The sequence below is a fragment of the Schistocerca nitens genome, chromosome 5 (assembly GCF_023898315.1).
Source record: "Schistocerca nitens isolate TAMUIC-IGC-003100 chromosome 5, iqSchNite1.1, whole genome shotgun sequence".
NCBI classification, from domain to species: Eukaryota; Metazoa; Arthropoda; class Insecta; order Orthoptera; family Acrididae; genus Schistocerca; species Schistocerca nitens.
Genome location: NC_064618.1, coordinates 675,022,614 through 675,049,567, shown reverse-complemented (window position 1 = coordinate 675,049,567; position 26,954 = coordinate 675,022,614). Strand labels below are relative to the sequence as shown.

At 39.3% G+C, this 26,954-nt stretch overlaps 1 protein-coding gene across 1 annotated transcript in view; it reads left to right on the top strand.

Annotated features, from left to right (window-relative positions):
* Nucleotides 1–26,954, top strand: part of LOC126259852 (isoleucine--tRNA ligase, mitochondrial) — a 96,585-nt gene that overhangs the window by 62,228 nt on the left and 7,403 nt on the right. The window contains exons 7-15 of the mRNA XM_049956907.1: nucleotides 5,370–5,539; nucleotides 6,920–7,156; nucleotides 7,245–7,411; nucleotides 7,511–7,640; nucleotides 7,719–7,876; nucleotides 11,412–11,546; nucleotides 17,831–18,047; nucleotides 18,142–18,248; nucleotides 18,329–18,474. Of these exons, the coding sequence (XP_049812864.1) occupies nucleotides 5,370–5,539; nucleotides 6,920–7,156; nucleotides 7,245–7,411; nucleotides 7,511–7,640; nucleotides 7,719–7,876; nucleotides 11,412–11,546; nucleotides 17,831–18,047; nucleotides 18,142–18,248; nucleotides 18,329–18,474 (1,467 nt within the window). The remainder of the gene's footprint in view (nucleotides 1–5,369; nucleotides 5,540–6,919; nucleotides 7,157–7,244; nucleotides 7,412–7,510; nucleotides 7,641–7,718; nucleotides 7,877–11,411; nucleotides 11,547–17,830; nucleotides 18,048–18,141; nucleotides 18,249–18,328; nucleotides 18,475–26,954) is intronic.

The following is a 26,954-nucleotide window of genomic DNA, read 5'->3' as shown; positions in this document are numbered from 1 at the left end:
CCCTCTACAATTTTTACCCTCCACGCTGCCCTCCAATACTAAATTTGTGATCCCTTGATGCCTCAGAACATGTCCTACCAACCGATCCCTTCTTCTAGTCAAGTTGTGCCACAAACTCCTCTTCTCCCCAATCCTATTCAGTACCTCCTCATTCGTTATGTGATCTACCCATCTAATCTTCAGCATTCTTCTGTAGCACCACATTTCGAAAGCTTCTATTCTCTTCTTGTCCAAACTATTTATCGTCCATGTTTCACTTCCATACATGGCTACACTCCATACATATACTTTCAGAAACGACTTCCTGACACTTAAATCTATACTCGAATTTAACAAATTTCTCTTCTTCAGAAACGCTTTCCTTGCCATTGCCAGTCTGCATTTTATATCCTCTCTACTTCGACCATCATCTGTTATTTTGATCCCCAAATAGCAAAACTCCTTTACTGCTTTAAGTGTCTCATTTCCTAATCTAATTCCCTCAGCATCACCCGACTTAATTAGACTACATTCCATTACTCTCGTTTTGCTTTTGTTGATGTTCATCTTATATCCTCCTTTCAAGACAATGTCCATTCCGTTCAACTGCTCTTCCAAGTCCTTTGCTGTCTCTGACAGAATTACAATGTCATCGGCGAACCTCAAAGTTTTAATTTCTTCTCCATGGATTTTAATACCTACTCCAAATTTTTCTTTTGTTTCCTTTATTGCTTGCTCAATATACAGATTGAATAACATCAGGGATAGGCTACAACCCTGCCTCACTCCCTTCCCAACCACTACTTCCCTTTCATGCCCCTCGACTCTTACAACTGCCATCTGGTTTCTGTACAAATTGTAAATAGCCTTTCGGTCCCTGTATTTTAGTCCTGCCACCTTCAGAATTTGAAAGAGAGTATTCCAGTCAACATTGTCAAAAGCTTTCTCTAAGTCTACAAATGCTAGAAACGTAGGTTTGCCTTTTCTTAATCTAGCTTCTAAAATAAGTCGTAGGGTCAGTATTGCCTCACGTGTTCCAACATTTCTATGAAATCCAAACTGATCTTCCCCAAGGTCGGCTTCTACCAATTTTTCCACTCGTCTGTAAAGAATTCGCGTTAGTATTTTGCAGCCGTGACTTATTAAACTGATAGTTTGGTGATTTTCACATCTGTCAACACCTGCTTTCTTTGGGATTGGAATTATTATGTTCTTCTTGAAGTCTGAGGGTATTTCGCCTGTCTCATACATTTTGCTCACCAGATGGTAGAGTTTTGTCAGGACTGGCTCTCCCAAGGCCGTCAGTAGTTCTAATGGAATGTTGTCTACTCCCAGGGCCTTGTTTCGACCCAGGTCTTTCAGTGCTCTGTCAAACTCTTCACACAGTATCATATTTCCCATTTCATCTTCATCTACATCCTCTTCCATTTCCATAATATTGTCCTCAAGTACATCGCCCTTGTATAGACCCTCTATATACTCTTTCCACCTTTCTGCTTTCCCTTTTTTGCTTAGAACTGGGTTACCATCTGAGCTCTTGATATTCATACAAGTCGTTCTCTTTTCTCCAAAGGTCTCTTTAATTTTCCTGTAGGCAGTATCTATCTTACCTCTAGTGAGATAAGCCTCTATATCCTTACATTTGTCCTCTAGCCATGCCTGCTTAGCCATTTTGCACTTCCTGTCGATCACATTTTTGAGACGTTTGTATTCCTTTTTGCCTGCTTCATTTACTGCATTTTTATATTTTCACCTTTCGTCAGTTAAATTCAATATTTCTTCTGTCACCCAAGGATTTCTATTAGCCCTCATCTTTTTACCTACTTGATCCTCTGCTGCCTTCACTATTTCATCCCTCAAAACTACTCATTCTTCTTCTACTGTATTTCTTTCCCCCATTCTTGTCAACTGTTCCCATATGTTTTCCCTGAAACTCTGTACAACCTCTGGTTTAGTCAGTTTATCCAGGTTCCATCTCCTTAAATTCCCACCTTTTTGCAGTTTCTTCAGTTTTAATCTACAGTTCATAACCAATAGATTGTGGTCAGAGTCCACATCTGCCCCTGGAAATGTCTTACAATTAAAAACCTGGTTCCTAAATCTCTGTCTTACCATTATATAATCTATCTGATACCTTTTAACATCTCCAGGGTTCTTCCATGTATACAACCTTCTTTGATGATTCTTGAACCAAGTGTTAGCTATGATTAAGTTATGCTCTGCGCAAAATTCTACCAGGCGGCTTCCTCTTTCATTTCTTACCCCCAGTCCATATTCACCTACTACGTTTCCTTCTCTCCCTTTTCCTACTACCGAATTCCAATCACCCATGACTATTAAATTTTCGTCTCCCTTCACTATCTGAATAATTTCTTTTATTTCATCATACATTTCTTCAATTTCTTCGTCATCTGCAGAGCTAGTTGGCATATAGACTTGTACTACTGTAGTAGGCGTGGGCTTTGTGTCTATCTTGGCCACAACAATGCGTTCGCTGTGCTGTTTGTAGTAGCTTACCCGCACTCCTATTGATTTATTCATTATTAAACCTACTCCTGCATTACCCGTATTTGATTTTGTATTTATAACCCTGTATTCACCTGACCAAAAGTCTTGTTCCTCCTGCCACCGAACTTCATTAATTCCCACTATATCTAACTTTAACCTATCCATTTCGCTTTTTAAATTTTCTAACCTACCTGCCCGATTAAGGGATCTGACATTCCACTCTCCGATCTGTAGAACACCAGTTTTCTTTCTCCTGATAACGACGTCCTCCTGAGTAGTCCCCGCCCGGAGATCCGAATGGGGGACTATTTTACCTCCGGAATATTTTACCCAAGAGGACGACATCATCATTTATTCATACAGTAAAGCTGCATGCCCTCGGGAAAAATTATGGCCGTAGTTTCCCCTTGCTTTCAGCCGTTCGCAGTACCAGCACAGCAAGGCCGTTTTGGTTAGTCTTACAAGGCCAGATCAGTCAATCATCCAGACTGTTGCCCCTGCAACTACTGAAAAGGCTGCTGCCCCTCTTCAGGAACCACATGTTTGTCTGCCTCTCAACAGATACCCCTCCGTTGTGGTTGCCCCTACGGTACAGCTATCTGTATCGCTGAGGCACACAAGCCTCTCCACCAACGGCAAGGTCTATGGTTCATGAGAACACAAGTATCTCTGTAATGTGGCCTCACAGAAGACATCTCCTTCCATTTTTTTTACACCATTGGACAGTATAAGAACAAAGGGGGAAACCTCTGCGCATGTTTGTTTGTGTCAGCACTCAGCCACCGCTATTGTGACTATGACGAAGGTAGTGGCTGAATGCTAATACATACAAAAACACGTTTCCTACTTCGATCCAGTCATGTCCAATGGTGTAACTAAAACATAGAAGCAAAACTCTTTTGTGACATTAGGCCTACATTCAAAAAATATTTGTGTTTTACTGTGAGACTTATTATTGATAATCATTATAAAATTATGGTAAATTAAACTTGTAACACAATGTAGGTTAAAACACTGAAGTTGGCAGTCTTTGTAAACAGAGGAAATTAGGCAAAAAATCTCCAGTGTGTTGTGTTTCCTATGCTTTCCTGTATTGTACACTTTTGTGTGTTTTACACTTTTTTGTGCCAGTTTGCTGAAATGTATAAAAAGCAAGTTTTACTATATTTTCAGATAGTATTTGGCAGCTGAAGGGGTCTTCATTTTTAGAAAATTTGTCTTTCCAGGTATGTGTCACATTCAGAAAGAAGAAAAAGTCACAAAGAATCAGATCGGATTTATGAATATGATGATCAATGGCTTTTGAAGCCAGTTGTAGTCAGCCAATATACATCTTGACCCATTACACTGAGGTGTTGCCCTGACAAAAGAACCATATTTTGAGCCCAAGTCTTGGCTGAATGGTGTTAAGGATCTCTGTTACAGAGGCAAGCATCGTTGCATGTTTCACATTTCATGTTACTTTTGTGTGCAACATCACAAATATCAAGGCTCCTCTTATGATAAATAGGTCTCTGCCTTTCTCTTCTCGCCAGACAAAGAATATTTGATTACAACAGGTGCACTGACCAACTTTTTGTTTCACAAATCAGTTGGGGCATCAAGTTACATTGTCAATGCCTTTAACAGTGCTATTTACATTGTAAGAGGCAAGGTTTCCGAACTTTATGAGCAATACTTTGTTTTGAGAGATGCATGTTCTGGTATCAGGCTGCGCAGAAGTTGAATGCCTGCCAGAGCAAATGGATCTCGATGGTCAATAGTGGACTGTGTTGCTACAGCACTGCACTCACCTAGTGAGTGCGCCACCATCTCAACACTTGAATACATTGGCCCATAGTGCCCTCTTAGCTGACATAAATAACACTGCACCTCAACCACTCAGTCAGTCATGTATTTCATTTGATAGCATTTGTCACTATCTCCACTGTACTGCTGTCTATTCGTTGACAACTTCCCTTTGGATTGTGGCTCGTACTTGGCCTGTTGACAGCATTGTGTCGAACTTACATTGCACATTGTTGTTGCACTGTTGCTATTGACTTGGTCTTGTTGTCTCAGGTCTGCCGTTCAGTCAGCCTGGTTGCTCGACTCCGGCACGGGGTTGAGTTCCATTCACAGGCAGTCTTCTCGCCTTGTGTCATTGCCGTTTCTCTCCTGTTTTTGGTTGTGTCCGGCCACTTGCTGACATAGCACCTGTTTCTCTCTCACACAGTGTGGTGTCCATGAAGATCATAGCTTCCTCACTTTAATCTGATCTTGCAGAGAGGCTTGAATTACAGATTTAATTAGGACCAAGTGTAATTGTTTCTGGTGGTAAGGCAGGCACAGATTTTCAGTGAATAATGAAGACGATTGACCTCCACAATGCGTATCCTCAGTAAATCTAAAAATACATTAGAAGCACCTGAATATTGTAGAATTTTATGTGTCGTATGAAGTCTCCTGCAGGGATGGAAAACTTGCCTAGAAACACTGAACCACATAAATCAACCCCAGCCCCCTCCCCCCCCCCCCAAAAGAAGAAGAAGAAGAAGAAGAAGAAGAAGAAGATAAATAAATTCTCCAGTGTGATGTTTCTTGCCAATAACTGACTACAATAGTCCCCGAGTTTCTCTCTGTGCATGATGATAGTTTTTCATTACTGAATTGTTTTACATTAATTTTGGCAACAACTGTTTACTGTCCCTGGCTGCAAAAGTTATTTACAAAATCACCTCAAGTATTAAAACTCATATTGTTATCTAGAATTCCTAAGACAGGGTAAATTTCTTTGGTATTTTCAAATTACTTTCAGCTTTACATTTTGAAATTCAAGTGATTATTATTTCTTTTTGCACACTTCATATCAGTTTTAAATCCTTTTGTCTCTACTGTTGTAGGTGACATGTTGAGGAATACATTCTATGAGCATCCTCTAAAGCAAGGATGCAACTTGCCTTTGCTTCCTTCAGACCATGTCTCAACTGGCAAAGGCAGTGGATTGGTGCATACATCTCCAGCGCATGGCCATGATGATTTCTTGGTTGCTTTAAAACATGGAATTTCCTTGGTTCGTTCTTCCTTTTTCGTTTTCGTATTATGCAATTTATTAGTATAAGTGGCAAGAAAATAAAAGAAATATTATTTACTGTTTAAAATTATGCCCTCTCTTACACTGATTAAGCATTTCACAAATCGCAATACGTTTCACCTTGACTGGTATTAAATTTGTATACTTATGGTTGCAATTTTGGCGTGTGGACTATTGTCAAGTAATACCTCACAATGAAATGAAATGTTGAGGCATAATGAACTATTTTAAGAGGACATTGTCCTTGTATCAACCATATAGTATACTTTGAATATAATAGAGGGAAACATTCCACGTGGGAAAAATATATCTAAAAACAAAGATGATGTGACTTACCGAACGAAAGTGCTGGCAGGTCGATAGACACACAAACAAACACACGAAATTCAAGCTTTCGCAAAAAACGGTTGCTTCATCAGGAAAGAGGGAAGGAGAGGGAAAGACGAAAGGATGTGGGTTTTAAGGGAGAGGGTAAGGAGTCATTCCAATCCCGGGAGCGGAAAGACTTACCTTAGTGGGAAAAAAGGACAGGTATACACTCGCACATACACACACATATCCATCTGCACATACACAGACACAAGCAGACATTTGTAAAGGCAAAGAGTTTGGGCCAAACTCTTTGCCTTTACAAATGTCAAATGTCAAATGTCAAATTGAATGTGAAGCTAAGATTTTGTTTTGCAAATGGTATGTTGCTAATACCAGAAACAAAATGGCTCAAATGGCTCTAAGCACTATGGGACTTAACATCTGAGGTCATCAGTCCCCTAGAACTTAGAACTAGTTAAACCTAACTAACCTAAGGACATCACACTCTTCCATGCCCGAGGCAGGATTCGAACCTGTGACCGTAGCAGCAGCGCAGTTCCGGACTGAAGCACCTAGAACCGCTCGGACACAACGGCCGGCTATGCCAGAAACACTGAAACTCTATGTTCACTCCTAAAACTTGAAAAATGCAAAACTACAAAATTCAGTTGTACTTATTATGGGGTCCAAATTATAACTATATCTCCATTCTGGAGGATTCTGCACAGTAAATGGCAACCACTGCATAGTGGATGACAAAGGGTTGGCCTGTTACATATCATTGATACTCATGGCCATTCTTGCTCCCATTAGTAAATGGAATTAGATAAATGTATGTTTCTGTACATGGTGGGTATTGTTTTTTTCTACTTTTATATTTGTCTGTTGACATAACTTGAAATTTCACTCCCTCAAGATAAGTAGTCATCAGCCATTCAACTTACTTGTGAAAAATAAATGTTCATACCTTTTTCCAAACGAGCATCTTAGCAAAGCAATGTTTTCTTTAGTGTATTAGTTCATACATTACTTTTGTTTCTCTTATAGGAGTGTTTGGTTGATGAAGATGGCTGCTTTATGTCTAAAATTGGGCCAGAGCTTGAAGGTTTACCTGTGTTGTCTGCAGGCAATGAAAAAGTGTTGGAATTGTTGCAGAATGATATTTTGCACCAAGAAAAGTATACACATAGTTATCCCTATGACTGGAGGACAAAGCAGCCAGTTATAATCAGAGCTAGCAAGCAGTGGTTTATTGACACTGATGCAATTAAACAAACAGCAATTGTAAGTCTTAGAGCAAAACATTTTTTAAAATTCTTTGTCTCACATTAAATGTTTTACACAGTCTCTGATTGATGTTATTAAATATTAGAACAAACTCAGAGCTGTTAACATATTGCCAGAAAAATTCAGTGGAAGTGGTCAGCTAATATCGCAGCTGGACAGGCGACCGTACTGGTGTATCTCAAGGCAGAGAGTTTGGGGTGTACCGATCCCAGTTCTTTACCGACAGTCAAATCAGGAAATCTTGGTAACCAGGTAGAGCCTAAAAATTTTTTATGTTATATGTCAGTTGAACATGTTCATTATACATGACCTAATAATTAGTATGTAATATTATTATACAATAATTTTTAGACCACTCATCGATCACTTCTGTAATCTTTTGGAAGAACATGGTCCAGATTTCTGGTGGACACTGCCTACTGAGAAACTTGTTGAAGGTTGTGTCTCAGATGTAGATGTACAAGACGTAGAAAAAAGTCAGGTGTGTAACATATACTGCACTTCATTAGCACAATTTATCTTTTTTTGATACATTTAATATTTTCTTTTTCTGTTTTAGGACATCTTGGACATCTGGTTTGATAGTGGAATATCATGGTCTTCTGTTTTGGATCAAAGAGTGGCTGACTTATATTTGGAAGGTGTAGACCAAATCACTGGTTGGTTCCAGTCTTCACTAATGACATCAGTTGCACTGCGTGAGAAGCCTCCCTATCGGTTAGTGAAATAAAGTGCTCCCTCTGTTTCCTGACACATAAACATTGCTCATCATTCAAGTTTATCAGTACTAATAATGAAACTGTGAAACCATCGTATCTGTCTGTTTGAACATGCTAATCTCCAAAAACTACTAGCTGAATTTTCATGGGGCTTTCACGGGTAACTTGAGTATAGCTCCAGGCAATGTATAGGCTTTATTTCATCAAAACTGGAACTTGCAAAAGAAATATACCATAATTTAAAGTTCTATGTAAAATCATCTGCTTAGCTTAGTAATTTGGATTCCTAATTGTAACAGTATAATACACGAAAGAACCAATAGGTGATGCTGTTAGTTTTGTAGTACACCAAAGAACCAGTAGATGTTGCTCTTAGGTTTTTTATTTATTTATTTATTTTTTTAACTCAGTGCGAAGACGCAAAGTAGACCTAGCTATGTTTATAGTAATATGCCTTTTACGTTGTATACACGTTCCTGTAGAAAAGTTAGTAATGATGAAAAAATTCATGTATGGATGAAAGGACCTGGTGTACTTGCTGAAAATGTAACTCTAACTGGAGATATTACTTTGTATTATAATTATTAATAAAGTGTGATCCTTGACTCCTGTAACCGCTAGTCGTACATCACGAACCGGGGGCTCAAGGATGTAACAGTTTGAAAAAGTTACCAAGCATAGTGCCGCACTGCCCGCTGAGTGCCTAGCGAGTCGGTGATGCAATGTTCCCAACTTGGCTCAGCGCCACGTGGCCCGGACGCACCAGCGGAGTGCACTGCTAGAGCTACTACTGCGCGCATCCGGGATAACACACTCCGGCTGGTGCACGCTAAGAAAAAATATAGATTGCTTAAGTTTGCTTTGTGACTTGGGTGCCAACTCATTACATTTTGATTTAGTGTTGTTTATGAAAAAATGTGTAGAGAACAGTTTAGTCTTGCTGAATACACAAGAATGGCTGAAAAACCGAGGACAATGCAGTCTCAAGAATCCAATGAAGATCATGAGGTGAGACTTACAGCAGCTCGAGAACATCAAGCTGTAACTCGCTATTTAGAAACTCCTTCCAATAGCAGGGCACAACGTAACTTTAATCAATAGCATCATGAATTATCTCACCCATCAGAATACTTACCGTACAGCGGAGGTGCTGAGTTGCAGTTGCGCACACACACACACACACACACACACACACACACACACACACACACACACACACACACACACACAACTGCAGTCTCGGTAACTGAAACCACACTGGGAGCAGCAGCCCCAGTGCGTGATGAGGGTGGCGACTGGGTGGGGTAAGGAGGAGTCTGGGGTGGGGAGTGGGAGGGATAGTATGGTGGGGATGGCAGACAGTGAAGTGCTGCAGGTTAGATGGAGGGCAGGGGAGAGGGGGCGGGGTGGGGGGGGGGAAGTAGTGGTAAAGGAGAGACATAAAATGCCTGGGTGTGATGGTGGAATGATGGCTGTGTAGTGCTGGAGGGAACAGAAAAGGGGCTGGAGGGCTGGATGGATGAGGACAGTGACTAATGAAGGTTAAGGCCAGGAGGGTTACGGGAACATAGGAAAGGGAAAGTTCCCACCTGCACAATTCAGAAAAGCTGGTGTTGGTGGGAAGAATGAATATGGCACAGGCTGTGAAGCAGTCATTGAAATGAAGAATACCATGTTTGGCAGTGTGTTCAGCAACAGGGTGGTCCGCTTGTTTCTTGCTTACAGTTTGTCAGTGGCCATTCATGAGGACAGACAGCTTGTGGGTTGTCATGCCTGCATAGAATGTAGCACAGTGGTTGCAGCTTAGCTTGTAGATCACATGAATGGTTTCACAGGTCGCCCTGCCCTTGATGGGATAGGTGATGTTAGTGACCGGATTGGAGCACGTGGTGGTGGGAGGATGTATGGGACAGGTCTTGCATCTAGGTCTATTACAGGGGTATGTGCCATGACATAAGGGACTGGGAGCAGGGCTTGTGTAATGATGGGCGAGTATATTGTGTAGGTTTGGTGGATGGTGGAATACCACTGTGGGAGGGGTGGGAAGGTTAGTGGGCAGGATATTTCTCATTTCGGGGCATGACAAGAGGTAATCAAAAACTTGGAAGAGAATGTAAGCAGTTGCTCCAGTCCTGGGTGGTACTGAGTTACGAGAGGAATGCTCCTCTGTGGCTGGACGGTGGAACTTTATGATGTGGTGTGAGACCGGAAAGATAAGGCGTGGGAGATTTGTTTTTGTATAAGGTTGAGAGTATAGTTATAGTCAGCGAAGGCTTCAGTGAGACCCTCGGTTTATTTTGAGAGGTACTGCAGATACAATGAACACAGGTGGCTAGGATGTACAGAAGGGGCTTCCTGGTATGGAAGGGGTAGCAGCTGTCAGAGTGGAGGTATTGCTGGTGGTTAGTAGGTTGATATGGATGGAGGTACTGATGTAGTCATCTGTGGGGTGGAGGTGAACATCTAGGAAGGTGGCTTGTTGGGTTGAGTTGGACCAGGTGAAGCAAGTGGGAACGAAGTTGTTGAGGTTCTGGAGGACTGTGGATAGGGTGTCCTCACCTTCGATCCAGATAGAAAAGATGTCATCAGTGAATCTGAACCAGGTGAGGTGTTTAGGATTCTGGGTTTCTAGCAAGGATTCTTCTAGATGGCAGAAATTTTGATGAAAAGTGGCACAGGCGAGTGAGTTTTTATACCCCAAATTATTCTTATTCCTAACAATTCACCATTTTACTTTAAATGTGTACAGTTCCTGGTGAGCTTATGTTATACCATGAACTAAGCACAAGGCCAAACACTGCATATTTTGAGTGTGGAACTTAGTGTCAGTTGGTTTTCCTACTGCCATCTCTCCTGTATTAGTGAACCAACCAAGATCTTTGTTCATGTCCTAAATCATACAACTTCAAACATTGTACTAACAAGCTTTATAAGTAAAAAATAAACTACACATTTACGAAGTGTCAGGCACAGCTTTAAATATATACCTGGGCAATGCCAGGTTTCTCAGCTGGTGAGTTAATAATTTCATAACAGGTTCTTGGGAGTCTTCCATAAAGGAGATATTTTTTAATGAAAATAACAGTTTATGTCAAAATTATAAATTTGGTTGTGGTTTACACACACACACACACACACACACACACACACACACACACACACACACACACACGCAGTCACACACACACAAGGTTAATCGTTAATCTTATTGTAGCCACAAGTAGCTCTGTTGTTTGGTGTTTTGCTTTTTCCTCCTGTGCTTCAATTATATGACAAGTGATTACATTTATTCCTTCCGATATGATTGTTGCTCAATAGGGTACATGATCCTTTCACAAAATTTTTATTTTACTTTCATATCGTACATGAAACTAGTGTTAGTAAGAAATATTACAGGGTTTCATTAAGCAAAGAGGTCATTCTATTTTATGGAACAGATTACAAAATAATTATGTGTAGGATTTAGACAATCAAAATCTAATTGTTAAAGGCTGAAAAAATATTGAAATGTACCTTTGTTTTGTAATTCACAGGGCTATATTTGTTCATGGATTTGCAGTTGATGGAAATGGTCGAAAAATGTCAAAGTCATTGGGAAATGTTGTAGATCCTGTTGACATTACTGAAGGCAGCAAACACATACCAGCTTATGGGACTGATGTTCTCAGGTATCAGATCATATCAACTGAAACAATGAATCAAAACTAAAAATCAAGTGCAGCACATGCCTTAAGATCTGTGGTTGGATTTTGAAGATTACTGTAGTTTGATAAGTGATGGTGCCAATATTGGAAATACGAAGAGTGTTCAAGAAGTATTGCAACAATTTTTTTTTTTTTTTTTTTTTTCTGAAAGCAGGTTGGTTTTATTCAGGAGGATTCCAATACACAGTATTATTCCCCACTCTTTTGGCTACAAAACTCTTGTTCTTGACATAATCTCCATTCAGTACACACTATCTTACTGCAAAGGGCTGTATGGCCACATGTTATTACTCTACTGGTTGAGGTCAAAGCCAGTGTCACATTTCATCAGTTATGTCCCTAAAATCCATGTTCTGCTTCTCGTGGAATGCATCCTTCACTGGGCCAAACAGATGGAAGTCAGAAGGTACAAGATCTGGGCTGTAGGATGGATGAGTAAGAACATTCGAATGAAGTATTGTGAGCTCCTCTCAAGTGCACAGATTGTGTGAGGCCTTGCATTGTCATGTAGAAGGAAAAGTTTGTTTGCATTTTTGTGAGAACAAACACACTGAAGTCATTATTTCAATTTCCTAGTTGTAGCAAAATACACTTCAGAGTTGATTGTTGCACAGTGAAGGAGGACATCCAACAGAATAACCCTTCCGAGTCCCAGAAGACTGCTACAATGACTTTATCATCTAAGGGTGCGACCTTGAACTGTTTCTTTGGAGTTTCTTTCGAATTGATGAACTCATGTTTTAAAACCGGTCATGATGTTTGACAAAAAATTGTTATGATCGTCCTCATAATGTGCAAGCAATTCTGCACAGATGGTCCTTTGTTATTCTTTATGGTCTTCTGTTAGGTGGCGAGGAACTCAGCGGGCACACACCTTTGAACAACTCAACAGGTGGATGAGTGTTTCAGCACTACCAACACAGACATCTAGTTGAGCAGTGAGGTGTTTGGTTGTGATCTGTTGATCACTTCGAACAAATCTGTCCACACACAGCTGTGTACAGCTGGACGACGCACGGGAGATCGGGCAGATTTGTGTGAAATTGTTGTGATGCTTTTGTTTGCTGCAGGAGGTCACAGCAGTCATTCTGCAAGCGTTTATGAATGCCTGTGATGCTCTGTTTTTCTGCCAATAGAAACTAAGTGACAGCTCTTTGCTTGGAATGCACCTGTGTTACAGACGCCAGTTTGGAGGCTACTTTTAGTGCCACCACCAATCAGAACTTAATGAAACCATAGGGGCTGAAATGGGAATATTCCACCCTATCCTACAACAAATTCCACATTTTTTCAACTGAAATTGTCCAAGAAAAGAACGTGTTGCAATACTTATTGAACACCCCTTATACATTTCAGTTATCGGTGTAAAAAGATGCACTAGCAGCCTATAATTTTTCAGACAGTGTATGGAGAAAAACTATAAAAATGTTCTAGTTATTATTGTCATTTGTGTAGATGTATTATGAGCAGACCACTAGTGCATCAACTTTAAACCTATCGGAATAGTCCGTGGGATAAGGGTCATTGTTTAAACTGATTACACACATGTTATGAAATGTTATGGCGTAATATAAATAATGTAGAATTAAAGGTAACAACTTACAGAATAGTGGAGCATTAATTCAAATCAATGCTTCAACTATTCAGTGATTTGTTACCTTTACTCCTAAATTATCTGTAGTACACATGTCATATTTAGAGCTTTCTGTTGGAATTCAATTTCTGTTGTGATCCACTGTTCATACCACAAAATGATATTCTTCTCATTGCAACAGTGATGATGCACTTAATAATACATTAACAGTTAAATGAGACCTCAAATAATTTTGGAGGGTTAAGAAATGTTGTTTCATACATTGGGCATTATCGTAGGGAATTAAAAATGGGAAAGGTCTTCGGAGGGAACAATGCTACAATTGCTGGTGAATAATGAGCTTATTTCAGATCGATTGCACAATGTATAACAATATAAGGTGGTTGGGAAGTCAGCAGTCATATTTGTATCATGCTGCTAATGAATTTCAGTTGTGTACCTAAATATCATACAGTATGTGGAAATTTGTGCTAGTGCCTTGCCTGCTTTAAGTTTTAGTATTGTGATCTGATCGCTCACAGCTTATGTATGGGAAGGTAACACTTTTGCACCACAAATTGTATTCATTTTGTGTTTTGGATTCTACGAATTGAATGAATTCCTTTGATTTAGAGCAATTGTAAGTAACTGACTGTGTCTTCCAAAATTAAAGATTTCAGAAATTTTAGTGCTCTGGTAATGGCTTTCTGTTTGAAATGCAGTTTAATTTCTTTATTGCAGAGATGCTGAGTCACAATTATTCTTACATTCCATCCTGGATTTTCGATTGTTTGAGTTAATCACTTTGTAATACCACCTGTCTTGAGGAGGTGTCTTGTCATTCCCTTATGATTTGTCCTGTATTAGGAAAATTGTGATTTTCTTTTGAAAACATCCCTGAGTTTACATTAATTAATTGGCACCCACCTCTACACAAAGCCATGTACATCAGAGATATTTGTTATTCGAGTGTGTTTATGAAGGAACAGAACACATGCCTCCTCCAATCACTTTCTTAACAACCAAAGTGCACATTAATTTTTAGGCACCAGTAGCAGTTTCTTTTCTTACAAAAATGTTCGTGTGTAATGTTTCACAGATGGCATATTGCACAATGTGAATATCTAGAAGGAGAGTACTCTTATATGAGGGATTTTGCATTCCATGAAAAACATTCTGAGTGAGCCTCATAAACAGAAGGTCAGTGAGTGAAAAATATATCGCCAAAATAAACTGTGCTCTTAAAGAACAATGTGATCGTCTTGGGGCAATTTTTATAGACCCAAACAAATTCCTATGTGAAAACTCACTAGCGAAGGATGGCTTGCATTTAAATAGACTGGGGTCTGTAACGTTCACCAGAATGTTTGCAGATGTCTGCAAAATCATTAGATGCAAGGGAAACTAATATGGCCTGAAGGGGATGAAAAATCATACACTCCAGCTGGAAAAGAAAAATATAAGCACCATACAAAAAAAGACGATACTAAAGAATTTGCCCCAGAATACAGCTCACAACATGTAAACCAACAAAAGAAAAATTACATAAAAGTACTTCATCAAAATATTCAATACTTTGGTAACAAAAAATTAGAAACAGAAGTACTCCTGAGTGAAGTAAGACCAGACATATTATGCATAAGTGAACATGGACTAACTGAAAGTAAAATACATAATGTGGCAATAAAGGACTACAAACTAGCTAGTTACTTCTGCAGATCTAAATATAAGGGTGGTGGCGTTTGTATATATATTAAAACAGGTACTCTATCAAAGAATGTAAACAGTGAAGCTGCTACATTTCTTACTTTGAAGTTACTGGTATAGTGGCAGAGGATTTTAGAGTGTTTTGTGTGTACAGGTCACCATGTGGCAATATTAGCATCTTTCTAAAAAAAGTTGCTTGCTTATTGAGAATGAATATGAAGAGAAATCTTATTATATGTGGAGACTTCAACATTGACATGGGAAAAGACACAAAAATAAGACAGGATTTTGAAGAATTGTTAATACAGCATAAAATGAAAGTGACAATAACTGCACCAACAAGAGTGACTTCACAAAGTGAGACAATTATTGACAACATAATTACTAATATGTGTAACTATGAGTCACATGTAGTTCAGACAGAAATATCTGATCATCATGGACAGCTAATCAGCTTTTGCAGAAGTAATGACACAGTATCAGAACCAAAACAAACAACCAAAGAAATTAGGATCATCAGTGAACAAAATATCAACATCTTTAGAACAATGTTAAGTAAGGAAACCTGGAATGAAACCCTACAGGCCCAGAGTGTAAATGAAAAATATGATGCATTTATTTCAACAATTAAGTACCATTTTAATGTACCATTTCCCAAAGTAAAGAGACAAGAAAGGCATCAAGATCAAGCACAGTGGATTACGAGTGAAATACTAGAACAGCGAAGGAAGCTTCAGGACGTGAGATGGATGGGCGAAGCTGAAAACTATAAAATGTTAAAAAAGAAGTATAGAAAAACAATAAGAGAAGCAAAAGCAAGAGCAATTGACACCACTATAGCGAACTCAAAAAACAAGGCAAAGGCAGCTTGGAATGCAATCAATGCTGAAAGAAAGGAAAACGATGGGTCAAACAAAGAAGAAGGTATTAGGTCAATTAAAGTAGACAACACAGTGGTCACAGTTGGTATGGAAATAGCAAACATACTGAATAATAACTATATCAGTGTAGTAGAAAACCTAAAATTGGAAAGAAATAGTCAAAAACAGAAGGGTATTAAGGTACCAAAAAGATCATGCAGTACTATGTTCTTAAGACCAGTCACAGAAGATGAATTGCAGAAAACTATACAGAAACTGAAGTCCAAGAAATCAGCTGGTGATGATGAAATATCAAATCATGTAATAAAGCTGGTATGTGAGGAGATAATAACACCACTGCTGAACATAGCAAACTGTTCTTTCAGAGATGCAATTTTTCCAGAAAAACTGAAGATAACGAAGGTAGTGCCAGTGTACAAGAAAGGGTGTAAGGATGATCCCAACAACTACAGACCAGTTTCACTGATATCAGGTTTCTCAAAAATCCTAGAAATGCTTATGTATACCAGATTAGTTAACTATTTGGACAAACATAACATTCTCATGACCTCACAACATGGTTTCAGAAAGGGTAAATCTACAGAATCAGCAATTGTCAGTCTAACAGAATACATTTTACAGTCCTTAGATGAGAAAAAGGTTGTCTCTGCAATGTTTCTGGATCTTTCAAAGGCATTTGACACCATTGACCATGAAATGCTGATACAAAAATTAAGCAACTATGGCATTCGGGGGCAACCAGGTGAATGGATAAAATCATACTTGTGCAACCGCAAGCAGTATGTATCATTAGGAAACTCGTACCAATCAGAAACCAAATCCATCAAATATGGAGTGCCGCAGGGTTCGGTAATGGTGCCATTATTATTGAATGTATTTGTTAATGATATAGGTGTTGAGGAGGAAGAAAAGAAAATATTGTATGCTGATGACATGACAATACTAAATAGTGACCAAAATATGGAACAGCTTGAGAGAAGAGCATACATATCTGCAAATGTCACAGCTCAGTGGCTGTTGGAAAATGAACTGATTATAAATCTAAAAAAGACTATGTATGCAGTGTTTAAAAACAAGGAAAAGGCTGTAGACATGGATTTAGAGGTTGATGGAACAAGGCTGGAAGAAGTAGATTCTGCTAGATTCTTAGGTATTCTTGTGGATAGTGAACTGAAATGGAAAAAACATATTAATAATGTCTGTAAGAAACTGAGCTCTGTCATATTCTTAATGATGCAGCTATGACAGTATTCAGACAGGAACCTTCTGTGTACAGTGTATCATGGACTTTTCGAACCATACTTACAGTATGGAGTGACTGTGTGGGGAAACTCAAACAAACAAGAGACAAAACGAGTGTTCACATTACAAAAAAAAGCAATTAGGACCATTTTAAGAAGAAAGACCTCTGAAACATGCAGAAACTGTTTCAAGAATTTAGGTATCTTAACTTTTTCATCGTTGTATATATACAAAACAATAATGTACATCACAAAAGGTAGTGAGGACTGGATTACAAATGCTAGTGTACACACCCATAAAACAAGAAAGAAGAATGAAGTACGGAGCATACCCCACCGACTGGCAATGCTAGAAAAAGGACCCCAGTACTCTGGTATCAGACTACTAAGAAGTCTGCCCAAAACCCTGCAAGATAGTGTACTTCACAATGACTTTGCAAAGAAACTTAAAGACTATCTCATTGAAAAAGAGTTTTACAGTGTTGCAGAATACTTATGCCATTAAATTTGTATATATTGTTACTCATTATCAGTGATGTAAAAATGTAAGCTAAAGGTGTAGAAAAATAAGTGATAAAGAATTTTAATACTTTGGTATGTCCTATATTACACGCACATTTACTGTACACAATGTAATCTTACAGGATCAAATAAAATTCAATTCAATTCAATCCAGCAATTTGGTACCAGTTGAAGGAATGTGTTTAAACTGTAAAAATTGATCAGTTGGTCAGTGTTAGTAACATGTGATACATTTTACAGTCTTATTTCACTTACTCATCATATTGATTTTATGTTGTGCAATAATTACATCTTTTTCCCCAAATACTGTACTTTCAATTACAGGTGGTGGGTTGCTTCACATGGTACGCATCATGGTAACATAAGTATAAGCAACAGTTTGTTAGACAGCTCTGCAGATTCTGTCCAAAAAATACGCCTTGTGCTACGCTTTATCCTTGGGTCCATAAACGATTTCCAGAATAAGAGTGACAATGATGCTCTACATTTATACAACTTGGACAAGTACTTACTCAATCTGCTCTTTGGTTTGGAAAAAGAGGTACTTGTTCTCAACTAAATGGTTTATTACGGAAGTTCAACTTTTGACTTAAGATCTGTTTATTCTGATACATACAAGGATCATCATGTTTTAGGTTGTGGCAGTGTATGACACTTATCAGTTCAACCATGTTTGTAAACTCATGACAAACTTTGTCACCAACGATCTATCAGCACTATACTGTCATCTGATAAAAGACAGGTGAGTGGTGAAGTCCTTTTCTTTATTGCTTATTTTTATCTCAAACTAATGGTAGAGGCAATAATACAAATAATTTTCAGACTTTATTGCGAATCACCTAACTCTCCTAAGAGAAGAGCCTGTCAGTTGGTGCTGAGCCACATACTCGAAGGTGTTACACATATGATTGCCCCAGTTTTACCATTTCTTGCAGAGGAAGTTTATCTCCACCATCCCTATTTTGTCGGTGAGTTCAATGCCTAACTTTCTGTTTGTTTTCTTCTTGTTGTATTACGTGATGCAGCGTGTTGTTAAGTAATTTCTTCTTCTTGTATTTTGTGATGCAGGTTGTTTTTCAATAGAGGCCATGGATTAGCATTATTTCTATGGAGAGAAATTTCTCCGTGGGACAGTGCATTATTTACTTGAACTTTATCTTTTTTTGTTCTGCATGTTTGATGTAACTGATTGTTCATTCCCTCCCTTTTTTTTATGTAACATGCGCTTCACAAGAAACTTGCTTGAAATAGATTAGTTGCAACTAAATTAGAATGTATGTAAGAACAAATGGCAATAATTGTATGCTCACAGTTCACAGTATTCAGTCATTCAGTTAGCTAAGATGAACTAAAGTGGAGTGTTTCCACAAACTGCATGAATATGGGTGTAATAAATGTCATAAAATTATGTTATGAAAAGGATAGGTTGCTACCACCACATATAGAAGAGATGGAGTCACAGACAGACAGACACAATCAAAAGACTGCTAAACTTTTAAACTTTCAGACAAAAAAGTCCTCCTTTGGAAATGGGAAAAACACACACACACAGGACCACTGTCTCTGGCCTAGCCGTGTGTGTGTGTGTGTGTGTGTGTGTGTGTGTGTGTGTGTGTGTGTCTGTTGTACTTGTGTGAATATTTCTGTTCTCTGTTTCCAGAAAGACTTTTTTTGTCAGAAAGCTTAAATGTTTAGCAGTCTTTTTCATCCTGCCTGTCTGCGACTTAATGCCACCTCTATGTGGTGAGATGCTGTCTATCCTTTTCATAATATTGTTATGATTCCAACATGGACTTGCATTGTTTCATAAAATTATGTGGTAGTTTTGAAGTAATGTTGATGAATTTTCATTTGTTCTCTAATTAAAAATGCGCTTCAGTTACAATATGGTATTAAAATGTATAACTAAGGCAGAAATAGCACCTAATATTAAAAGGTGAAATAGAATGTCAAAAGACATAAAGAACACAAAAAATGCTTGTAGAAAGTAATCTCTTATCACCTGGCACACAGAAAATCCTGGTTTATATACTACAGTTTCATATCATCCTACTTTGTCCTCCTCCTCCTCCTCCTCCTCCTCCTCTTCCTCTTCCACTTCCTCTTCCACCTCCTTCTCTGCCCCCTATGCACTCCACCCTCTCTTCCTATTCCACCACCACTACCGGCACCACTCAGATCCAAAGAATTTCAACCACAATCTTCAGTAGAGGTGATTCTGCAGTTTGCACAGTAGACTTGTATGTGGGAGGACGGCAATTCAAATCCCCATCCAATCACCTGGATTTAAGCTTTTTATTGTTTTCCAAAATCATTTATTGCAAATGCCATGTTGGTTCGTTTGAAATGGGCATGGCCAAATTTATTGCTGATCTGAAATTGTGCTCTGCCTCTAATGATCATGTTATAGAAAGGATGTTAAACCATGATATTCCTGTCGTCCTTCTTTCATCATCATATCCTGAATTGAGGAGTATTCTTTACAAGACTTTCTCTGGACTCCCAACCTATGATATTGTGGTTCATCCATGTGCCACTCCTGCCCCTAGAACTGTGCATCCTGAAGCTAAATGTTTTTAATGGCCCAGGTTTATGACATGCATATTGCTCCTGTGCATCTCTCCCTATACTGATCTACCTCATTAAATATAGAAATGCATGCACAAGCTGACTACCAACCCTGTTAAAACTGCTGACCAGCATTATATGTGCACATGAAGCCAAATAGTTTAATGGGCATTGTAAAATCATTGACAGGGATAAAGCAGATAATGTAACTGCAGAGCAAGCTTCTGTACATAACTCAGTTGATTTCAACAGCTGCTTTAATACTAGTTCCAAGTCCACCTTAGTACTAATTCCAAGTCTCCAGCACAAGTCCACCTGTATAGTAATATGTCTCTTGCTTACCTCCCATGGGCATACAGCCCTTCTCGTTTGAACCTCTGCTAGTCTCTGTCATCCTGCTACTTTGTCTACTCTTCACTCACCTAACTGTGTTCTTCCATTCATCTAGTTTCCATTCTTCCTCCTTGCTGGCCTTAGACTTTCCTTTTTAGGAATCTGTAATCACTCAGTAAAAACAGAAACCTAATAGGATCACTTTGCTGTCCATCTGTCTGCCTGTCTGTCCAACTATTAAGAATTTTTTTCGCATCAGTAGGCAGACTTAGAAGTTCAGATTTATGTCACTCACTATGGTCTACAAACCCTTGATCGCGTAAGAAATGTAAGTTTCTAAGTCACTGCAATCAAGAGATACAGTCATCATGTATACTTGCAAACTCATTCATCAAAAACCTATAGGGTACTTCTCCTTGATCTAGAATCATGAAATTTGGCAAGCAACAAGGTTTCACAATAAAAGTAAAGGAAAAATTCCCAAAATAGTTAATTTGTTATTATATCACATGAAAAAATGTTTTTTGTCATTTTTTAGCTGACTGACTGTCTACCTTTCCAAATGTTGTTGTTGTGGTCTTCAGTCCAGAGACTGGTTTGGTGCAGCTCTCCATGCTACTCTATCCTGTGCAATCTCTTCATTTCCAAGTAACTACTGCAGCATCCTTCTGAATCTGTTTAGTGTATTCACCTCTTGGTCTCCCTCTATGATTTTTACCCTCCACACTGCCCTCCAATATTAAATTGGTGATCCCTTGATGCCTCAGATAATGCCCTACCAACCGATCCCTTCTTCTCATCAAGTTGTGCCGCAAATTCCTCTTCTCCCCAATTCTATTCAGTACCTCCTCATTAGTTACATGATCTACCCATCTAATCTTAACATTCTTCTGTAGCACCACATTTCAAAAGCTTCTTTTCTCTTGTCTAAGCTATTTATTGACCACGTATCACACCCATACATGGCTACACTCCATACAAATACTTTGAGAGAAGACTTCCTGACGCTTAAATTTATACTCAATGTTAACAAATTTCTCTTCTTCAGAAAAGCTTTTCTTGCCATTGCCAGTCTACATTTTATATCCTCCCTACTTCTACCATCATCAGTTATTTTGCTCCACAAATAACAAAACTCGTCTATTCCTTTAAGTGTCTCATTTCCTAATCTAATACCCTCAGCATCACCTGATTTAGTTAGACTACATTCCATTATCCTCATTTTGCATTTGTTGATGTTCATCTTATAGCCTCCTTTCAATACACTGTCCATTCTGCTCAATTGCTCTTCCAGGTCCTTTGCTGTCTCTGACAGAATTACAATGCCATCAGCGAACCTCAAAGTTTTTATTTCTTCTCCATGGATTTTATTTCCTACTCTGAATTTTTCTTTTGTTTCCTTTACTTCTTGCTCAGTATATAGATTGAATAACATTGGGGATAGGCTAAAACCCTGTCTCACTCCCTTCCTAACCACTGCTTCCCTTTCAGCCCCTCGACTCTTATAACTGCCATCTGCTTTCTGTACAAATTGTAAATAGCCTTTTGCTCCCTGTATTTTACCCCTGCCATCTTCAGAATTTGAAAGAGATTGTTCCAGTCAACATTGTCAAAAGCTTTCTCTAAGTCTACAAATGCCAGAAACATAGGTTTGCCTAATCTATCTTCTAAGATAAGTCGTAGGATCAGTATTGCCTCACATGTTCCAACATTTCTATTTAGTCCAAACTGATTTTCCCCCATATCGGCTTCTACCCTTTTTCCATTCGTCTGTAAAGAATTCATGTCACTATTTTGCAGCCATGACTTATTAAACTGATAGTTTGGTAATTTTCACACAAGTCAACACCTGCCTTCTTTGGGATTGGAATTATTGTATTCTTCTTGAAGTCTGAAGGTATTTCGCCTGTCTCATACATCTTGCTCACCAGACGTTAGAGTTTTGTCAGGGCTGGCTCTCCCAAGGCTATCAGTAGTACTAATAGAATGTTGTCTACGCATGGGGCCTTGTTTCAGCTTACATCTCCTATCTCATCTTCACCTATGTCCTCTTCCATTTCCATAATATTGCCCTGAAGTACATCGCCCTTGTATAGACCCTCTATATACTCCTTCCGTCTTTCTGCTTTCCCTTCTTTGCTTAGAACTGGTTTTCCATCTGAGCTCTTGATATTCATACAAGTGGTTCTCTTTTCTTCAAGGGGTCTTTAATTTTCCTGTAGGCAGTATGTATCTTACTTGTAGTGATATATCCCTCTACATCCTTTCATTTGTCCTCTAGCCATCCCTGTTTAGCCATTTGGCTCATCCAGTCGATCTCATTTTTGAGACATTTGTATTCCCTTTCACCTGCTTCATTCGCTGCATTTTCTCCTTTCATCAATTAAATTCAGTATCTCTTCTGTTACCCAAGGATTTCTATTAGCCCTCGTCTTCTTACCTGCTTGATCCTCCGCTGCCTTCATTGTTTAATCTCTCAAATCTGTCCATTCTTCTATTACTGTATTTCTTTCCCCTGTTCTTTTCAATCGCTCCCTAATGTTCTCTCTGAAACACTCTAAAACCTCTGGTTCTTTCAGTTTGTCCAGGTCCCATCTCCTTAAATTCCCACCTTTTTGGAAGTTTCTTCAGTTTAATCTACAATTCATAACAAATACAATTTAAAACGTGGTTCCTAAATCTGTCTTACCATTATATAATGTATCTGAAACCCTCCAGTGTCTCCAGGCCTCTTCCACATATACAACCTTCCTTCATGAGTCTTAAACCAAGTGTTAGCTGTGATTAAGTTACGCTCTGTGCAAAATTCTACAAGGTGGCTTCCTCTTTGATTCCTTACCCCCATTCCATATTCATCTACTACTTTTCCTTCTCTTTCTTTTCCTACCATCGAATTCCAGTTCCCCATGATTATTAAATTTTCTTTTCCCTCCACTATCTGAATAATTTCTTTTATCTCATCATACATTTCTTCAATCTTTTCATCCTCTGCTGTTAAAAACCTTTTTTCAGGGACAGATAGAGGTATTACATTTGAAATTGATGCCACATAACACGGTCGAAGATCCCTTGGCGATGTAAAGAAATTGAATCTTCTAAGTCATTGCAAGCAAAAGATATGGCCATTTATGTCACGTATCTTGATACTTGCAAACTCACTCATCAAAACCTATGTCACATAATAAGATCTAAGATCCATTGTTGGTTTAAAAAATTGGAACTACTAAGTCACAACAGACACCACACATATATGTAATTGATAAGCCTGCCTGGAGAATGGATCGATTTTCTTCAGTGCAAATGCATGAAAGATGTCCAACCTCCTGTGGGGATCTGAGTAGCAAACAGGAGTATAAAGGACAGGGACTGCGGATAGATGGTACTCAGTGGGAGTGTGGATTGGCCGCAAAGCTTACTGAGGTAGTCCGTGCAGTTGCAATAACACTGTGTCCCGGATGGCGCAGTGGTTACCGCACCTGCCTAATAAGCAGGAGATCCTGGATTAAAATCCCAGTCCAATACACATTTCTGTTTGATGTTCCGCTACAGCTGACAGCAGTTATTCCCCTTCCATTCTCACTCATCATACCTGTAAGGTAATTTTTGTTGATTTAGAATCATTAAAGCGGGTCTACACTGAGCGCGCCGCACCACGCCGTGCTGCGCAGCGCTGCTGCACCCCACGCACAGCTGTAGCAGAGAGGAGAGTGCCATCCGTGCCCTGCTGCGCCGCTCCGAGGCGCGCACTGTGTTCCAGTTGGATCGCGCGCACGGTCTGAAGATCGAGCGAGCGAAGCCCCGTCTAAACTGAGCGCTCGCAAACGCACCACTTCCTTTGATGTACCGATAACAGCTGGAACACTGCACGGCACGACGCGACGCAGCACGGTTCGCCTTCCACACTGAGCGCGCAGAGCCGTTTTGCGCAGCGCGGCGCGCTCAGTGTGGTCCCGCCTTTAAATTTGGAGGAAGCAGGGTTTCACAATACAAATAAAGTAAAAAAAGTCATAAAATTTTTAATCTGTAATTACATCACATGAAATGTATATTTATTTTGTCATTTTTCATCTGACTTCAAACTTAAAATATTCTCAAAAGTCTTGGTATTTCCAGAACTGATATCTTGTTAATAGCAATGCTGATAACAGGCAAAAGTCCTCAAGACTCTCAGTGTCCAGAATGGATGAACTGCCTGTATACATAATTAAGTTTTTACAGAAGCCTCAGAGTGCAAGTCCTGCTCACACCTGGACGATATTTGTTTTCTATGCCTTTACTTCTTTATCGTCATTTATCTTCAATTATTCATTTATCTTCAGTCAGTTTATGAGGTTGCTTGTGTAATTTCACCTCCTCCTCCACTGTGCCTTTCAACTACTCCTTCTCCCTATTCTATGCAACCTTCCATGAACTTCCTCTACCTTTCATTCCTGCCTTTCCAGTCTTCAGATCTCAGACTTCAGCTCATGCTAGTTTCTCTGTAGATCAGAGCATGTGTACAGTTCTGCATTTAACCCTCCAATTCTGAAGACAGCAGATGTCAGATGCATAAATAATCAGTCATTTCCACTTTTTTCAGCCTCTATACCCCCCCTCCCCATGAACCATGGACCTTGCCTTTGGTGGGGAGGCTTGCGTGCCTCAACGATACAGATAGCCGTACCGTAGGTGCAACCACAATGGAGGGGTATCTGTTGAGAGGCCAGACAAATGTGTGGTTCCTGAAAAGGGGCAGCAGCCTTTTTAGTAGTTGCAGGGGCAACAGTCTGGATGATTGATTGATCTGGTCTTGTAACACTAACCAAAATGGCCTTGCTGTTCTGGTACTGAAAGCAAGGGGAAACTACAGCTGTAATTTTTCCCGAGGGCATGCAGCTTTACTGTATGATTAAATGATGATGGCGTCCTCTTGGGTAAAATATTCCGGAAGTAAAATAGTCCCCCATTCGGATCTCCGGGCGGGGACTACTCAGGAGGACGTCGTTATCAGGAGAAAGAAAACTGGCGTTCTACGGATTGGCGCGTGGAATGTCAGATCCCTTAATCGGGCAGGTAGGTTAGAAAATTTAAAAAGGGAAATGGATAGGTTAAAGTTAGATATAGTGGGAATTAGTGAAGTTTGGTGGCAGGAGGAACAAGACTTTTGGTCAGGTTAATCCAGGGTTATACATACAAAATCAAATAGGGGTAATGCTGGAGTAGGTTTAATAATGAATATAAAAATAGGAGTGCGGGTAAGCTACTACAAACAGCATAGTGAACGCATTATTGTGGCCAAGATATACACGAAGCCCACACCTACTACAGTAGTACAAGTTTATATGCCAACTAGCTCTGTAGATGACGAAGAAATTGATGAAATCTATGATGATATGAAAGAAATTATTCAGGTAGTGAAGGGAGACGAAAATTTATTAGTCGTGGGTGACTGGAATTCGAGAGTAGGAAAAGGGAGAGAAGGAAACATAGTAGGTAAATATGGATTGGGGGTAAGAAATGAAAGAGGAAGCCACCTGGTAGAATTTTGCGCAGAGCATAACTTAATCATGGCTAACACTTGGGTGAAGAATCATGAAAGAAGGTTGTGTACATGGAAGAACCCTGGAGATGTTAAAAGGTATCAGATAGATTATATAATTGTAAGACAGAGATTTAGGAACCAGGTTTTAAATTGTAAGACATTTCCAGGGGCAGATGTGGACTCTGACCACAATCTATTGGTTATGAACTGTAGATTAAAATTGAAGAAACTGCAAAAAGGTGGGAATTTAAGGAGATGGGACCTGGATAAACTGACTAAACCAGAGGTTCTACAGAGTTTCAGGGAGAGCATAAGGGAACAATTGACAGGAATGGGGGAAAGAAATACAGTAGAAGAAGAATGAGTAGTTTTGAGGGATGAAATAGTGAAGGCAGCTGGGGATCAAATAGGTAAAATGACGAGGGCTAGCAGAAACCCTTGGGTAACAGAAGAAATATTGAATTTAATTGATGATAGGAGAAAACATAAAAATGCAGTAAATGAAACAGGCAAAAAGGAATACAAACGTCTCAAAAATGATATCGACAGGAAGTGCCAAATGGCTAAGCAGGGATGGCTAGAGGACAAATGTAAGGATATAGAGGCTTATCTCACTAGGGATAAGATAGATACTGCCTACAGGAAAATTAAAGAGACCTTTGGAGAAAAGAGAACCACTTGCATGAATATCAAGAGCTTTGATGGAAACCCAGTTCTAAACAAAGAAGGGAAAGCAGAAAGACGGAAGGAGTATATATAGGATCTATACAAGAGTGATGTACTTGAGGGCAATATTATGGAACTGGAAGAGGATGTAGATGAAGATGAAATGGGAGATATGATACTGCGTGAAGAGTTTGACAGAGCACTGAAAGACCTGAGTCGAAACAAGGCCCCCGGAGTAGACAACATTCCATTAGAACTACTGACAGCCTTGGGAGAGCCAGTCCTGACAAAACTCTATCATCTGGTGAGCAAGATGTATGAGACAGGCGAAATACCCTGTCTTCAAAAAGAATATAATAG